This window comes from Corvus hawaiiensis, chromosome Z (genome assembly GCF_020740725.1).
Source record: "Corvus hawaiiensis isolate bCorHaw1 chromosome Z, bCorHaw1.pri.cur, whole genome shotgun sequence".
NCBI lineage: Eukaryota > Metazoa > Chordata > Aves > Passeriformes > Corvidae > Corvus > Corvus hawaiiensis.
Window position 1 is genome coordinate 14,980,006 of NC_063255.1, and position 12,513 is coordinate 14,992,518.

Sequence of the window (12,513 nt, forward strand, 5' to 3'; positions counted from 1 at the left end):
TATCACCTCATCCCTGGGCTCCCCAAGAAGCTGGGACATGGTTTGCCCACTAACCTCCAACTTAGTTGAATTTGGATCCCTGCAGAGGCCTGGGACCTCATGACTGTGTCATCCCAGCTCCAAACCTCTGTATGTGCTTTCCTGAACCTGCCTGCCAAAATAACCCTTTGATCAGTATGTGAGATTGAGGGGCGGTGGTTAATCACACCCCCATGTCCCTTCCCTGGTGTTTGTGCCACCACCTCTTGCTTGTACCCAAGCTGGAGGACACAGCAGTGGATATGCTTGCAGCACTGTGCAGGAAGTACTGGAGCTCCCTTGTCCCCAGGATGCCAGGGTGAGGCCAGGGCTGCTGCCACGCTGTGCCCGCTCACTGTCCTTGCTGGACACTCTGAAGGGCCCCATGTCCAAGCCGGTACCTGGGTGAGAGCCTGGTGCCGGGTCAGGCCAGCGCAGATTGTCAGGGGACAGCTGGGAGGATTGGGATGCCTGTGAGAGCCACAAATCCACCCTGGATCCTGGCCAGGGGTGAGTGTCTCAGGAGAAACAGCCCCTCCACACCCCCAGGGACGTGACCACAAGGGGACAGGAGTTGCTCTCTGGGATACTGTGGGATGCTGCCCTTGCCACCGATGATGTTTATAGCTCACACTACCAGGAACAGCCCCAGAGGCAAGGGACACGTGCCAACCTGGCCGTGCCCCTGTTGCACCCCGCAATGTCCCTGTTGCACCCCACATCACCCCTGCCTGCCCTGCCACTGCTTAGGCCCCCCAAATCCCTGCTGAGTGACGGGGTGGGAACAGGTGGGGACACACTGGGGCAGCTGCTGCCCGCACAGGTTGGCTCTGGGGGGCTATTTCGGGGCGTGAGATCAACGCCAGCAGCCGGGAGGGCTCCGGCCACATTCCCAGACCCACACACCAGACTGCTCCCCACTGATGGGCCACCAGTGACTACGGGGTGGGAGGTCCCCCACCTGCACCCTATGGCACCCTACCCAGGAGTGTATTTGGCTAGTAGCAGGAATGGGGCCAGGAGCTCAGCTCCACACACACATAAGCCCCCCGCCTTCCCTGAAGCCCAAATCCCCCAGAAACAAAATCCCCAAGGCCCCCTCCTGCAGTGGTGGCCCCCCGGCAGCACCTGCGAGGCCGGCACATGGCTGGCAGCGGGGGTCCGGCCTGCCGGGTGCCTGGGGCTGGACGTGCCTCAAATATTTTCCATGCTGTATAAGCACCCGTGGTACACTCCCCCCCTCCCTTTGCCGGCAGGGAAGGAGCCCAGGCCCCCCTGCCCTCCCCGTCTCCTGGAGAGGCCTGTTGATACCCAGTTGGCAAGAAAGCAGGAAAACCAGATTTTATTGATGAAAGCGTCTTTCTGAGGAGACACTAGCATCCCCCACCCCACCCCGGAGGCTTGGGGGGGAGCTGGTTTCCTTCAATCTTTAATATGGGATGCTTAAAGTATCAAAATGGTGAGAGAAGCCTCAGCGAGTGCAAAGGGGAAGGGACGGGGGTCCCGGAGCCAAGGAGGGGTGGGATGCTGGGCTACGGGACCCTGGCGAGAGCTGGGTGTTAGTGGGCAGAGCATGAGCTGGCAGGGAAATAAATGAACTTTGAAAGCTGCAGGCTCAATACTAGAGAAATGGAAAAGTTACAAAAATACTGTAGATCTTGGAAAACAATGCAGGCACTTGGGAAGAAGGAGGAAGGCAGAGCTGGCTGGGGCCGCAGTTGGGGGGAAGCCCTGCGGGAAGGCAAAAAACTGCTCTGGGGGTGAACTCAACACATCATCCCCCATCCTGAGTGGAGGCACTGTGGCTTCCAGCCCTGCTGCTCCCCAGAGGGGCCTGGGCTGAAGAAGATACTCATGGGGTGGACTCAGTGCCTTCCAGGGTAGCTATAGAGGAAGATTCAGCCAGCAATAAGGCATTGGAGGTGAAAGACAGCTCCGTGCAAGAGCTTAGCGAGGGGCAGCTGCTCCCTGCACACCATTGCACAGGAGAGGGCAAGCCCCCCACCTGTCCCCATCCTGCACGGAGGAGAGAGAAAGAAGGGGCACAGGAGGGAACGAAGAAGGCACAAGTAAATATCCCCTTGCAGTGGAGAGCTCTGTGGGCCCGCACCCCGGGGCTGGCGGGTGAGCCCTGAGCCAGTGCAGCCCCGGCTCCCACCCCAACCGAGTCCCTCCGAGCGCTCTGATTGTGCCTTGGGTGTGCATGGGAAGGTGGGCTGGGCAGCGAAGCGGAGTTGCTGGTGAGGCACCGGCTTGGAGGGGCAACTGAGTTAGTCCCGTTGCTCTGGGTGCGGGCAGAGCTCTGGTCTAGCCCAGACAGCCCTTCGCTTGTGGCGGGTCGTCTTAAATAGGAGCAGGCAGGTGGGCGGGTGGGCAGGCAGCAGTCTGTGCGGTGAGCGGTGGGAGGGCGTGCGGCTCAGTTCTGCTCCTCGTCCCGCAGCTCCGAGGGCAGGAATTTGTACTGCTGCTGCCGGATCATCGCCAGCTTCTTCCGCGCCTCTTCCAGCTCCCGCTCCTTGCGCAGCATCTCCTCCTGGGCGGCGATGATCTGCCAGGAGAGAGCCCCAGGGTCACAGCTGCCTCCCACAGGGATGGCCAGAGCCTCTGCCACCAGCAATGTCAACCCCAGAGCTGGGTTCTCCAGCTGCTGCTTCCCTCCCATCACAGCCACTGCCTCACTGAGCATGAGGGCTGTTTGTCCCTGGGGTGGGAGCACGGTACTCAGGAGATAAGCAGAACAGCACAGCTCCCAGGGCTCAGCCCCATGTGCTGTGTAGAGGGTCTCAGCTGCACGGAGCCAGCACTGGGACTGTGGCACCCCACACTAGGTAGATCTCACCCTCTACCCACTGCTCTGCCTTTTCCATGTGTCACAGACACTGGGATACTGTGGGCTCTGCACCAAGGGGAAGCCAGGGCTTTACACTCCTGGGAGCATGCACCATCACCCACTGCTACTTGTGGCAGACAAAGTGAGGCCTCATTGTTTAACTGGTGCTCAGTGGGATGGGTGAACCCACAGCATTTTTGTGAGGCTCTCTCAAGACATGACCTGTGCTGGTGGGTGGTAGGACATGTTCCTGAGACCAGCACACACAGGTTGTGGTGGCACCTAGAGCTGCTCCTGCCCTGTTGGAGCAGCCTCACTCACCTGTGCAATTCCTCCGACCATCTTCTCCTTCACCACCACCGTTTCATCATGGTCCTGGAAGGCAGCTGCCTTCTGCGCTGCCTTCACCAGATTGTCTGATGCTCTCTTCACGGCATTTCCAGCGGCCTGCAGCAGGGAGGAGGAGAATGTCAGCATGACTCACAGCCCCAGGGTATGATTGTTGCCCGGGGGTGTGAAGGAACTCCTGCCCCAGCCCAGGCTGGGCCAGCAGGCAGGACAGGCAGCCAGGAGTGCAGGGAGCTGCAGGCAGGGATTCCTTTACATGGCTCGCTGCCTTGTCACCCGCTCATGACCATTTCAGGCGCTTCTGCTCCCAGCCAGGCTCTGGCTCCTCTTGGAGGAGCGGGGCAGGGACTGGGACTGGGACTGGGACTGGGAGGCAGCCCTGCTGACTCTTCCCAGCCCTCGGCCCCAGTGCTGAGACCCCAGGTTAACCCAGGGTTAACACATGGGCATTAACCTCCTGTGTGCCATGGCCTCTGAGGATTAACAGTGATACAGAACATGCCCCCCCACACATTAACCTCTTGAATGCCAGTGAAAAAGTGCACCCATTTCAGCTATTCCTGTGCCAGTTCATTGTTCCTGAATGCTGCCAAGCTGAGCAGCCCAGCATCACTCACATGCCTGGCACACAGCTAGAAGTGAAATCCAAACAACCTGGAGCCTGTGTTCCAGTGAACTTCCCACTGACAGCACGCAGGCAGGGAGCATGAGCCCTGGAGAACACCCACATGCCCTCACCCCACTCCCAGCCACCTCTCAAGCAACAGGGGCTGAAGAAGCAGCCTAATACTCACCTGGAGCCGCTTCATGGCCTCTGAGTCATGGTCAGCCTTCACCTTGCAGGCCACCAGGAGCTGGGCTGTGGAAGCAGCCACCTGCTTGGCAGATGAGATGAGCTTCTCCTCACTGGCATGGCCCTGCACTGCAGCGTTGGCGGCTTCGCACAGGTTGTTGGTGGCAGCAGCCACCAGGCGTGCCTGTGGCAAGAAAGGCCGTCAGGGAGGGTACAGGAGCCCTGATTGGCTCCAAGGAGGTTGTGGGGCACGGGATGGAAAAAAACAGCTTCCACAGCATGTGGGAGAGGAAGGAAGAAGCATGGCTGCTTCTTCCACTGAGGAGAAGCAAAAGGGCAGAGCACCCTCATGTTTGAAGCAGGAGTCAAGAGGAAGGCTTCCCCCTCAACCCCTCAGCACGACCTTGATACTCACGGCTGAAATGAGACCCTGGGACCACTGTCCATCATCCACTGCGTTGGCTGGGATGGCGCCCACCTATGAGGGGAGGAAGAAAGGTCATCACCCTGCACACCTCTTGTCACAGGGCATGAGGGTTACAAGTAGCCGCAGAAGAGGGGAGAACCCTTCTCTACATTTTCTTCTTCCCATCTTATGGCCTTACTTTTCCTTGGGCCACTAATTCCCGCTGGGCTGCTGAGGCTGCCTTCACCAGGGCACTTGTGGCTGCAGCAATGGATTTGGCAGCTTCCAGGATCTGCTCCTCAAAGTTCAGGCTCTCGTCTGCTTGCTGTGGGCAAAAGCAGAGTGTGAGTCCCAAGCAGGAGTGCTGGGATAGATGGAGCAGAACAGAAGGATGGCTCCAGGGGGCCGAGGGAGGCACATACAAAGCTGGATTAAGGGCTATGGGGTGCAGCATAGGCTACCTGAGGAAAGTCCAGCTGGGAATGTGGGAGGTAGCAGGAGTACAGGAAGAGGGACCAGCTGTCAGATGGGGCTTCAAACCTGGCTAAAGCACAGGCAGGAGAGCCCCAGCCCACCCCAAGCTAAGCACGAGGGTCAGACAAGGCTCAGCACTGCTACCTTGGGCTTGGCTCTTGGTTTCAGCTGCTCCAGCTTCTTGGCTGCAGCCTCAATGGCAGCTGCTGCCCCCAGCAGCTCATTCTCAGCGATGACAGTGGGGTCTTCTGGGTCAACCCACTCTGTCCCTAGGAACACCAGGAAACCAGGCAGGTTACACCTGCATGCAGCCTCATTTCCGACTTTCCCTACCTCCTCCAGCAGCTGCTGAGCCCTCCACCCTAATCCCAGCCCTTGGTCCTGCCCCTTTGAGCAGGATCTTTCCATACCTTTCATGGCCTCGGCTGCCTGGATGAGCTCGGTGACGGAGCTGGCCACGCGCTTGGAGTAGCCTGCCAGCTGCTGCTTCAGCTCGTGAGTTGGCTTCTGCAGGATCTGGGGGGAAGGAGCAGATGTAAGCACCTGGAAAAGGGGGACTTCATAGGTCTGTTTGGGGTGCGCTCCCCAGGGAAGGAGGGTGGGATCCCCCAGCCCCCTCCCACACGTGTACACATCAGGCACTGTCTGAGCAGCTTTCTCAAGTGACTCTGTCTATTCTCTTTATGCCCCAGGATAGGATGAGCTTCCCCAGGGCCCTTCTGCATCCACAGCTTCTGGGACATCTTTCAGACACAAGACCCTCAGCACAAGCCTTTCTGCACTCAGCAGCTACGCAGGCCAATATTTTTCCCCTGCAAATCATTTCAAGCTCCAGAAGCATTTCCCCTTCGCTGTCTCCATTTTGGAGGTTTGTTTGCAAATGCAAGCTGGGCAAAGGGGGGTACCCTGGAGCCATGTCCCCACCAAGGAGGGCTGGCCCCAACGGGATGAAGTGGCAGGCAGTACCCTAAGGGTCCTTCCCTGGGTTGGAGGGACACATGCACACACCACAGCACACATGTGCACGCACACAGGGTCTGTATGCACAAGCAGAGCTCACTGCTGGCCCAACTTGCACCACACAGGCAGCAGCTGCCCATCAGCTAGAGCAGGGGTGAGTACACACACACAAACACATGGACCCCAGGGTCCCTGTGGACACACACAAGTGCCACCCCAGCACTGGGCTGGGCACACAGACACGCCATGAGCAAGGCTCATGCTGAGGTTAGAGACCAGCAGGCACCCCAGTGTTGCCTTACTCACCGGCTGACAGAGAGGAGGGAGAAGAGAGAAAAGAAAGCAGTGAACGCCCCAGCCAGGAGGAGCAGAGATAGGGGAGGGTAGGGGAAGGGAGGTGCTTTTTGGTGAGGGGTGAAGGGCAGCCAAGAGGAGAAGTGGGAACAAAGGATCAGAGATCCTGGGTGGAGAGCTGTGCTGCCATCATTAGCTCTTACTTCAGCCTTGCAGAGATGGGCAAGACAGGGCACCGGGATGAGGCTCTCACAGCCAGAGGAGCCACCTACACTCAGAGTAGCCACTCTCCTCCTCACACCCTTTACACCTTATTTCTCGCCACCCTGAATTGCTTCACTGCAGTTTTGAGCCACGGAATCTCTCTGCTTTTGGAGGGAGAGACCTATTGTTACCAAATACCAAGTCCCCATGGAGGTTCAAATTCCTACCCCTCCCCAGCGAAATATGCAGGCTTTCCCACTCCTCTGCTGGGAGCCATGTTTTCCAGCCTGAGACAAATAACCCTTATTCTTGAACCCTAACCACACTTGTTCATGCTCCGTGGAAGGCAGTGGTTCCCTTGGGGACACAGTGTGCAGCTACGACCTTGCTGCTGCTGGGGAATGAGGCTGCACCCCATCTGCCATCTGCCCTCCCATTCCCCTAGATCCTTCCTGCTTGTGGTTTTCCAGGAACCTGCTATGCTCTGATAAACTGGACCCATGAGCTTCACTCCTGCCTTCACAGAAGGAGACTGGGGGAAGTCATGGCTTTTTCCTGGCCTTGTGTTGGACCATCCCAGCATTCACCAGAGCTGTGTAAGGCTCAGAGTACTCAAGCTGATGGCACACAGTGATGGCTGGTTTGCCTTCATGAGCACATCTAGTCTAAATGCCTTATTATTAAGCCTGCTGTCTGCTCTGACAACGTGTTTTAGACTGCTAAATGATCTCTGTCTGGAGCTGAAGGCACCCCGGAGGCTACGAGCTTACTAAGAGGCACCTCCAGTGAACATTTCAAGGAATGTTCCAATGTGTGATAGTCAAAACATTGCACCGCAGCGGGATGGTAACACCCAAAATACAGGGGAATGGCGTGTTCCTGCAAGTAGGCTGACCTCGGGCACTGCCACACTAAGTCATTAGCCTAATCATCTGTTAACAACAGGTCAGCCAGAGAATTTCTACTCAGCACTCCAGCCTTGGCTGCCATGATTCATGTGTGCCTGAAGCATCTTCCAGGCAGACATTTGATCTAGATGTAGAGGATGGAAAACTCACTGCTCCCCTTGGAACTGTACCCCAGTGGTTACCTCCGCTTAATAAAACCACCCTTTGACTTCTCCTCTACTCATCTTCAATTTCTAGCCATCAATTCCTGCCCACCTCCTCGGGCTGCTGCCAGTGCTGGTTACCCTCTGCCTGAAGGGGCATTCCCTGCAGGAAACCACACCCTGGGCTCCATCACTTTGTATCTGGTGATCCCAGACAGCACTCACTCACTAACCAGCTTAGTGCAACCTTGACACAGAGCTGAATCACTGTCAGTCTTTGTCCTGACCCTGGTTTGAGGGATCTCACAGCACCATGGGTTGAGTGTGCACATCCCCACAGTGCCCCTGGCTCCACTTCTGTGGTCTTGCCAAGAATGCAGACTGTTGGAAGGACTTCACTGGATCTTTTCTACCATGCTAGAGGCTTAATTTACTTGTTGGAAACTAATGTTGCAGCTGAAGTCCTTGGGAAGACTCAGTCAGAGGGAGACTGGATCAAAAGGGTGCAGCGGGCGCTTGCAGTCATTATCTTTGCTCTGGCAGGCACCGTCCATCTCCCACACATTGTGCTGTGGGCATTACACACTTTGTTTTCCCACTGCCTGAGGTCTGTTATTCCTATCACTTTTACTGGAAGCTGTATTTTTACAAGATTATACTACCGTGTTGTTGATTTCCAGCCTCCATCTGTTTATGGCCAGTTAATCTCCATCTGTTACTAGCAAATTACCTTTCTTAGAGCCTGTTGAGCTCTCTGACATCTGCTTCCATGGCAGGGCCATGGACACACATTGTGCCAGCACAAGCAGTGAAGGGGCTGTGCAAAGGCCCTAGTGGGAAGAGGTGAAGAGCCCAGAGGACCTTGGGGATTTGGGGAACACTCAGGCAGTCCACGATCAGCTTCTGCCCACCCTGGGAACTGGAGTGGGGACACTCACCACCAGCACGTGCTCCAGCAGCTCCAGATAGCCATCAGCACACTCCTTGCCGAAGCGCAGCGCCCGCTGCCGCACGTCCCCGCTCACCTCTGGGTGGTAGGCTGCTTCCTGCAACCCGGAGACAGGGGAAACCCGGATTCACATCCAGCACCATCCCTGCCTCCACCCACAAACCCACACCAGATTCACACCCATTGCCCGCCCCACCTTGCAGGAGCGCAGCATGTCTGCAATGGCCCGGCGGCTCAGGTTGGCCGTGGCGATGACATCCTCCTGCCGGCACGAGTTGCCAGCGGCCACCGCTTTGGCTGTGGCCATCGTGATGCCTTTCGTCATACGGATGAAGTCCTCCGGGGTGGAGACCTTGGCAGGAGGCACAGGGGAGGAGAAGACCTGCGAGGCGAGAGGCAGCGGTGAGGCACGGGGCTGTGGGCAAGTGGTGTGGCAGGGGCAGCACCGTGGCCATACTCACTGCCAGCTCCTGGCGAATGTGCTCAATTGTGGCCTCCAGCGCCCGTGTCCCCTTCGTGGCCTCGTCCTCTACAGCCTTCACTGTCTTCAGCAAGGAAGTGACGTTTGTCACCATCACCTGTGGAAAGAGAAAGACAGCCAGGTGAATCCCCACACAAGCTCCGGCCTGCTGCCTGCACCTGTCCTTCCCTTGTGGATTGGTCCAAAACTGTCCCATCCCCATAATCCACTCACACTGCCTCAATTGCTTCTCTGCATGCTGTGTTCCACCTTCTACATGCCCCTTCCTACCCTTTTGTCCTGACTGCCCCCCAGTTGTGCTTCTGTGCCCAGATAGGCAGAAAAAAACCTATCTCTTTCTCCAGCCCCACTGCCTCATCTGCTCCTTCCCATCATAACCAGCACAGACCTTGGCAGAGTTCTTCAGCTGGTAGACAGCAGGGTCATCCCCAGCTTTGCCAGCAGCTGCTTTGGTGGCACCGATCAAGTCTCCAAGTGCCTTGGCCACATCCTTCACAGCATTGATCAGGACCACCTGGGGAGAGCAAGACCATGGGAATGGCTGAGCTACAGTCACACTCAGGCTGGGGATGGCGTGGCCCAGTAATAAGAGATTTGGGCACCACATGGAGTCTAGCTCAGCCAGCACTGACCAAAGCCCAGCCCCCTCTCTCCCCAACTCTTGGGATCCAGCCCAGAGCACCACATGACATTTGCATCCCTCAACCCCTCCAAGCAACCTAGCAGCAGCCTCTGCTCAGCCCACACATTCAGTCACACACCTGGGTTTCTGGGTCTTCAGATCCCAGGCTGGCAGCACCCAGCTTCACCACCTCTGCCAGGCGAGTGATGGTGGACACAGAGGACTGGGCAGCCTGGGCTAGCTTCTCCTGGCTGGCCGTGGCGTTCTGCACCAACACCTTGGTGTCCTCCACCAGTGCCTTGGCTGTCTTCAAGATGCCCTCCCTGCAGAGAAAAAGTGGGTCAGGGAGGACACAGCCCTCTACTGCACACATGGTCCTTGGGGTACAGAGGGACTGTCGACCCTGGGTTTTTTATGTACAAGCTGGAGCTTCGGGAAATGGAGCCAGCATGATCTGAGCTAGAAGCTCTCCTTGGCACTGGTGAAGCGCTCAGAAGGACCACTCTGACACCCCTGTCTCTGGCTGAGCAGAGGCTGGACATAGCGCCTGGGTACCTGTGGTCAGCAAAGGTCTCAGAGTTCTCCCGGTTGAGGGTTCCTGCTGTAGCAAACATGATGGTGGTGTCAAGGTCAGCAATGATGCCGGAGACAGCACTGGCTGCTGTGATGCAGGCTTGTGTCCCACGGTTCCCAGCCTGAAGAGCTGCCAGCACATGAGACACCTGTGGGGTACGAGTACAGTGACTGGGGGAGCAAAGCAGGCTCAGGAACCCTCACTGCATACACCTCCAACACGTCCAAGGGTGGAGCTGCTCCATACCAAGGAGAGGAACTGGGAATACTTTGGTCTGCACACTCCTTCTTAGCTTCCAGTTATTTATTTTTACCTTGCACCTATCGTGTTTGGTAGTCTAACTAGCTGTACTCTGCTAGTTTTCAAATTAGTAAGATCTCTTACTAATAACGGGCATCAGAACTGCACAATATCACAACTTGTTCCTTCTTTTAGCTCTTAATTTTTGTACTTGGGCAAGCACTCACAGGAGAACAAGCTTCCTAATGGAAAGCAACTGTGGAAAGGAAGGACCTGCAGGAGGTCCTGCAGATGGAGGTGCCAGGCACAATTGACAAGTGCTTACTTTTGTGTTTGTACTTAAAAGCACTGCTGCTCTATCCTTATCAACCAGACTTTTTAAGCCACGCTTTCATCTGTTCTTAAGAAGTGTGCTCTGCTCTTTAGACTGGCTTAATGGACAGGATGCCAGCAAAAGGTGGAGACTGATCACTGAGCACGAGCTGCAAGCATTGCTGCAGATGCTTTGCCCAACTCTGCAAGAACTGATCTGGAGAGCCCTGGCCCGTCACCAGTGTGTAGGTCAGTTTTCCCAGGCAGGCTACAGCACCTAGACATCACACTCACCCACCACAAGCACCAGCTGCTGTTGTAGTGTCTACAGAGGTGGATCCATCCTCCACCCCATCAGCTGGGCAGGGGGAGCATGGCCAAGAGAGCCAACAGAACCCAACAGGACCAGGAGAGGATCCAGTGTGGTAGCTCCAAGGGCACATGGCTGAATCCAGTATGCCTCCCACCTCACCATGCTGTCAAACCCCTCTCTCAACCACCTACCTTCTCAGAAACCTTGCGTGCACTCTCTATCAGCTCCTTCTTGGTGTAGGCATCGCTGGGGCTGCACTGCAGAGCTCCAGCCTTGGTGACCAGGGCAGCACAGCCATGACCCAGCTCCTGCACCCGGCGCTTGATGTGGGAGCCAATCTGCAGAGGAATGTATGTGTGACAGCGTCAGCAGGGAACCAAGCTCTGCATCTGTGATACCCGCTGGGAAACACCCATCACCCAGCTCCTCTTTCCCAATCCTCCCACTCAGGAGAAAGAAAAAGGAAACACAGCTTTGCTCTTTGTTTCTATGCCATGTTTCAGGGGAGGTGTGAAAGCTGCCTGCCCCCAGCTCCAAGTGGAGGTTCAAGTGTCCCTGTCCTCAGTTCTCACACCCCAACAGTCCCTGGTCTGCCTCACAGCACACTCCAGCACTCCCCCCAGTTTTGTACCTCCTCGTTCTCAGCGGTGAGGGCAGCCGGCTTGGCCTCTTGTGCCAGTTGTCCATAGTCATGGGTGAGTTGGTTGGCCAGTATGCCCAGCTCATCCGGGTTGGTGGTGGATTTGGTGACCTGTCAATGGAAGAAGAGCAGGAGTTGGACAGGGCAAGTAGGGCAGTAGCCTAACTGAGTATCAGGCAGTGCATTCTACAGTGACAGGCTCGCTTGCACCCACCATTTCCTGCACAGTCACTGCGATAGCCTTGGCTGTCTTCACCATCGTGGTCTGGTAATCCACAAAGGTACCTTCTGGCTCGCCCATGGGCCCCTCGTCCAGCTGCAAGAAACCATCAGGACATTCTGGCTCCAGCTCTGGCCCACAAGGTCTTTAGCTTGTAGGGTTTGACCCTGACTGTTCCTCTCTCCCACACCCAGACCTGTCCAGGTCCTCTCCGTGTTCCCCTCACCTGATTGATAGCTTGGGTGATGGAGTCCACCATGCCCCCCACAACACCTGCAGCACTGGCTGCCTCATTCAGGGTGGTGGTCAGGTCCTCCACTGCTTCCTTCATCATCTGCACAGCCTCTTCCAGAGCCTCCTGAGTGTGGGCAGCTTGCTGCAAGGAGAAGCCAGAGTGAGGGAAGGCAGGTGGCAGCTCCCCTCCCGACAGGGATTCTGCACACTGACCTGCGGGTTTCCACGTTGGGCACACATGTGTGCAGCATGCAGCACCCACATGCAAAGGAGGGCACGTGCCCCTCCTGCTCACCTTGGGGTTCCCACCAGCCTCCTTGGCTGTGTACAGCATCTGCAAGGCGGATTCAGCCAGTGTTTTGGTTTGGTCCAGGAGGTTCATCTGTTGCTGGTGGTTGGGTGTTTTGGAGGCAGCGCCGACAGCCGCCATAATGAGTGGCTCGAAATACTGAGCCATCTGGGACACCTAGGGAAGAGCAGTGTGAGCACCAGCAGCTTCCAGCCCCAGCTGCCTTGTACCTCTCCTCCCCAGGCACCAAGTGCCACACCC

At 56.7% G+C, this 12,513-nt stretch overlaps 1 protein-coding gene across 3 annotated transcripts in view; it reads right to left on the bottom strand.

Moving 5' to 3' along the window:
* Positions 1–1,333: 1,333 nt before the first annotated feature.
* The window catches only part of TLN1 (talin 1), a 34,918-nt gene continuing 23,738 nt past the window's right edge, over positions 1,334–12,513 (bottom strand). For all 3 annotated transcript variants that reach the window (XM_048290802.1, XM_048290800.1, XM_048290801.1), the window contains 18 exons: positions 12,259–12,429; positions 11,956–12,105; positions 11,724–11,825; positions 11,501–11,620; positions 11,061–11,207; positions 9,986–10,152; positions 9,570–9,753; positions 9,197–9,322; positions 8,789–8,905; positions 8,524–8,709; positions 8,317–8,424; positions 5,280–5,385; positions 5,014–5,138; positions 4,595–4,720; positions 4,405–4,467; positions 3,991–4,173; positions 3,170–3,295; positions 1,334–2,566 (listed from right to left, as the gene is read on the bottom strand). In XM_048290802.1, the coding sequence (XP_048146759.1) occupies positions 2,435–2,566; positions 3,170–3,295; positions 3,991–4,173; positions 4,405–4,467; positions 4,595–4,720; positions 5,014–5,138; positions 5,280–5,385; positions 8,317–8,424; positions 8,524–8,709; positions 8,789–8,905; positions 9,197–9,322; positions 9,570–9,753; positions 9,986–10,152; positions 11,061–11,207; positions 11,501–11,620; positions 11,724–11,825; positions 11,956–12,105; positions 12,259–12,429 (2,439 nt within the window). In that variant the 3' untranslated portion in view covers positions 1,334–2,434. The remainder of the gene's footprint in view (positions 2,567–3,169; positions 3,296–3,990; positions 4,174–4,404; positions 4,468–4,594; positions 4,721–5,013; positions 5,139–5,279; positions 5,386–8,316; positions 8,425–8,523; positions 8,710–8,788; positions 8,906–9,196; positions 9,323–9,569; positions 9,754–9,985; positions 10,153–11,060; positions 11,208–11,500; positions 11,621–11,723; positions 11,826–11,955; positions 12,106–12,258; positions 12,430–12,513) is intronic.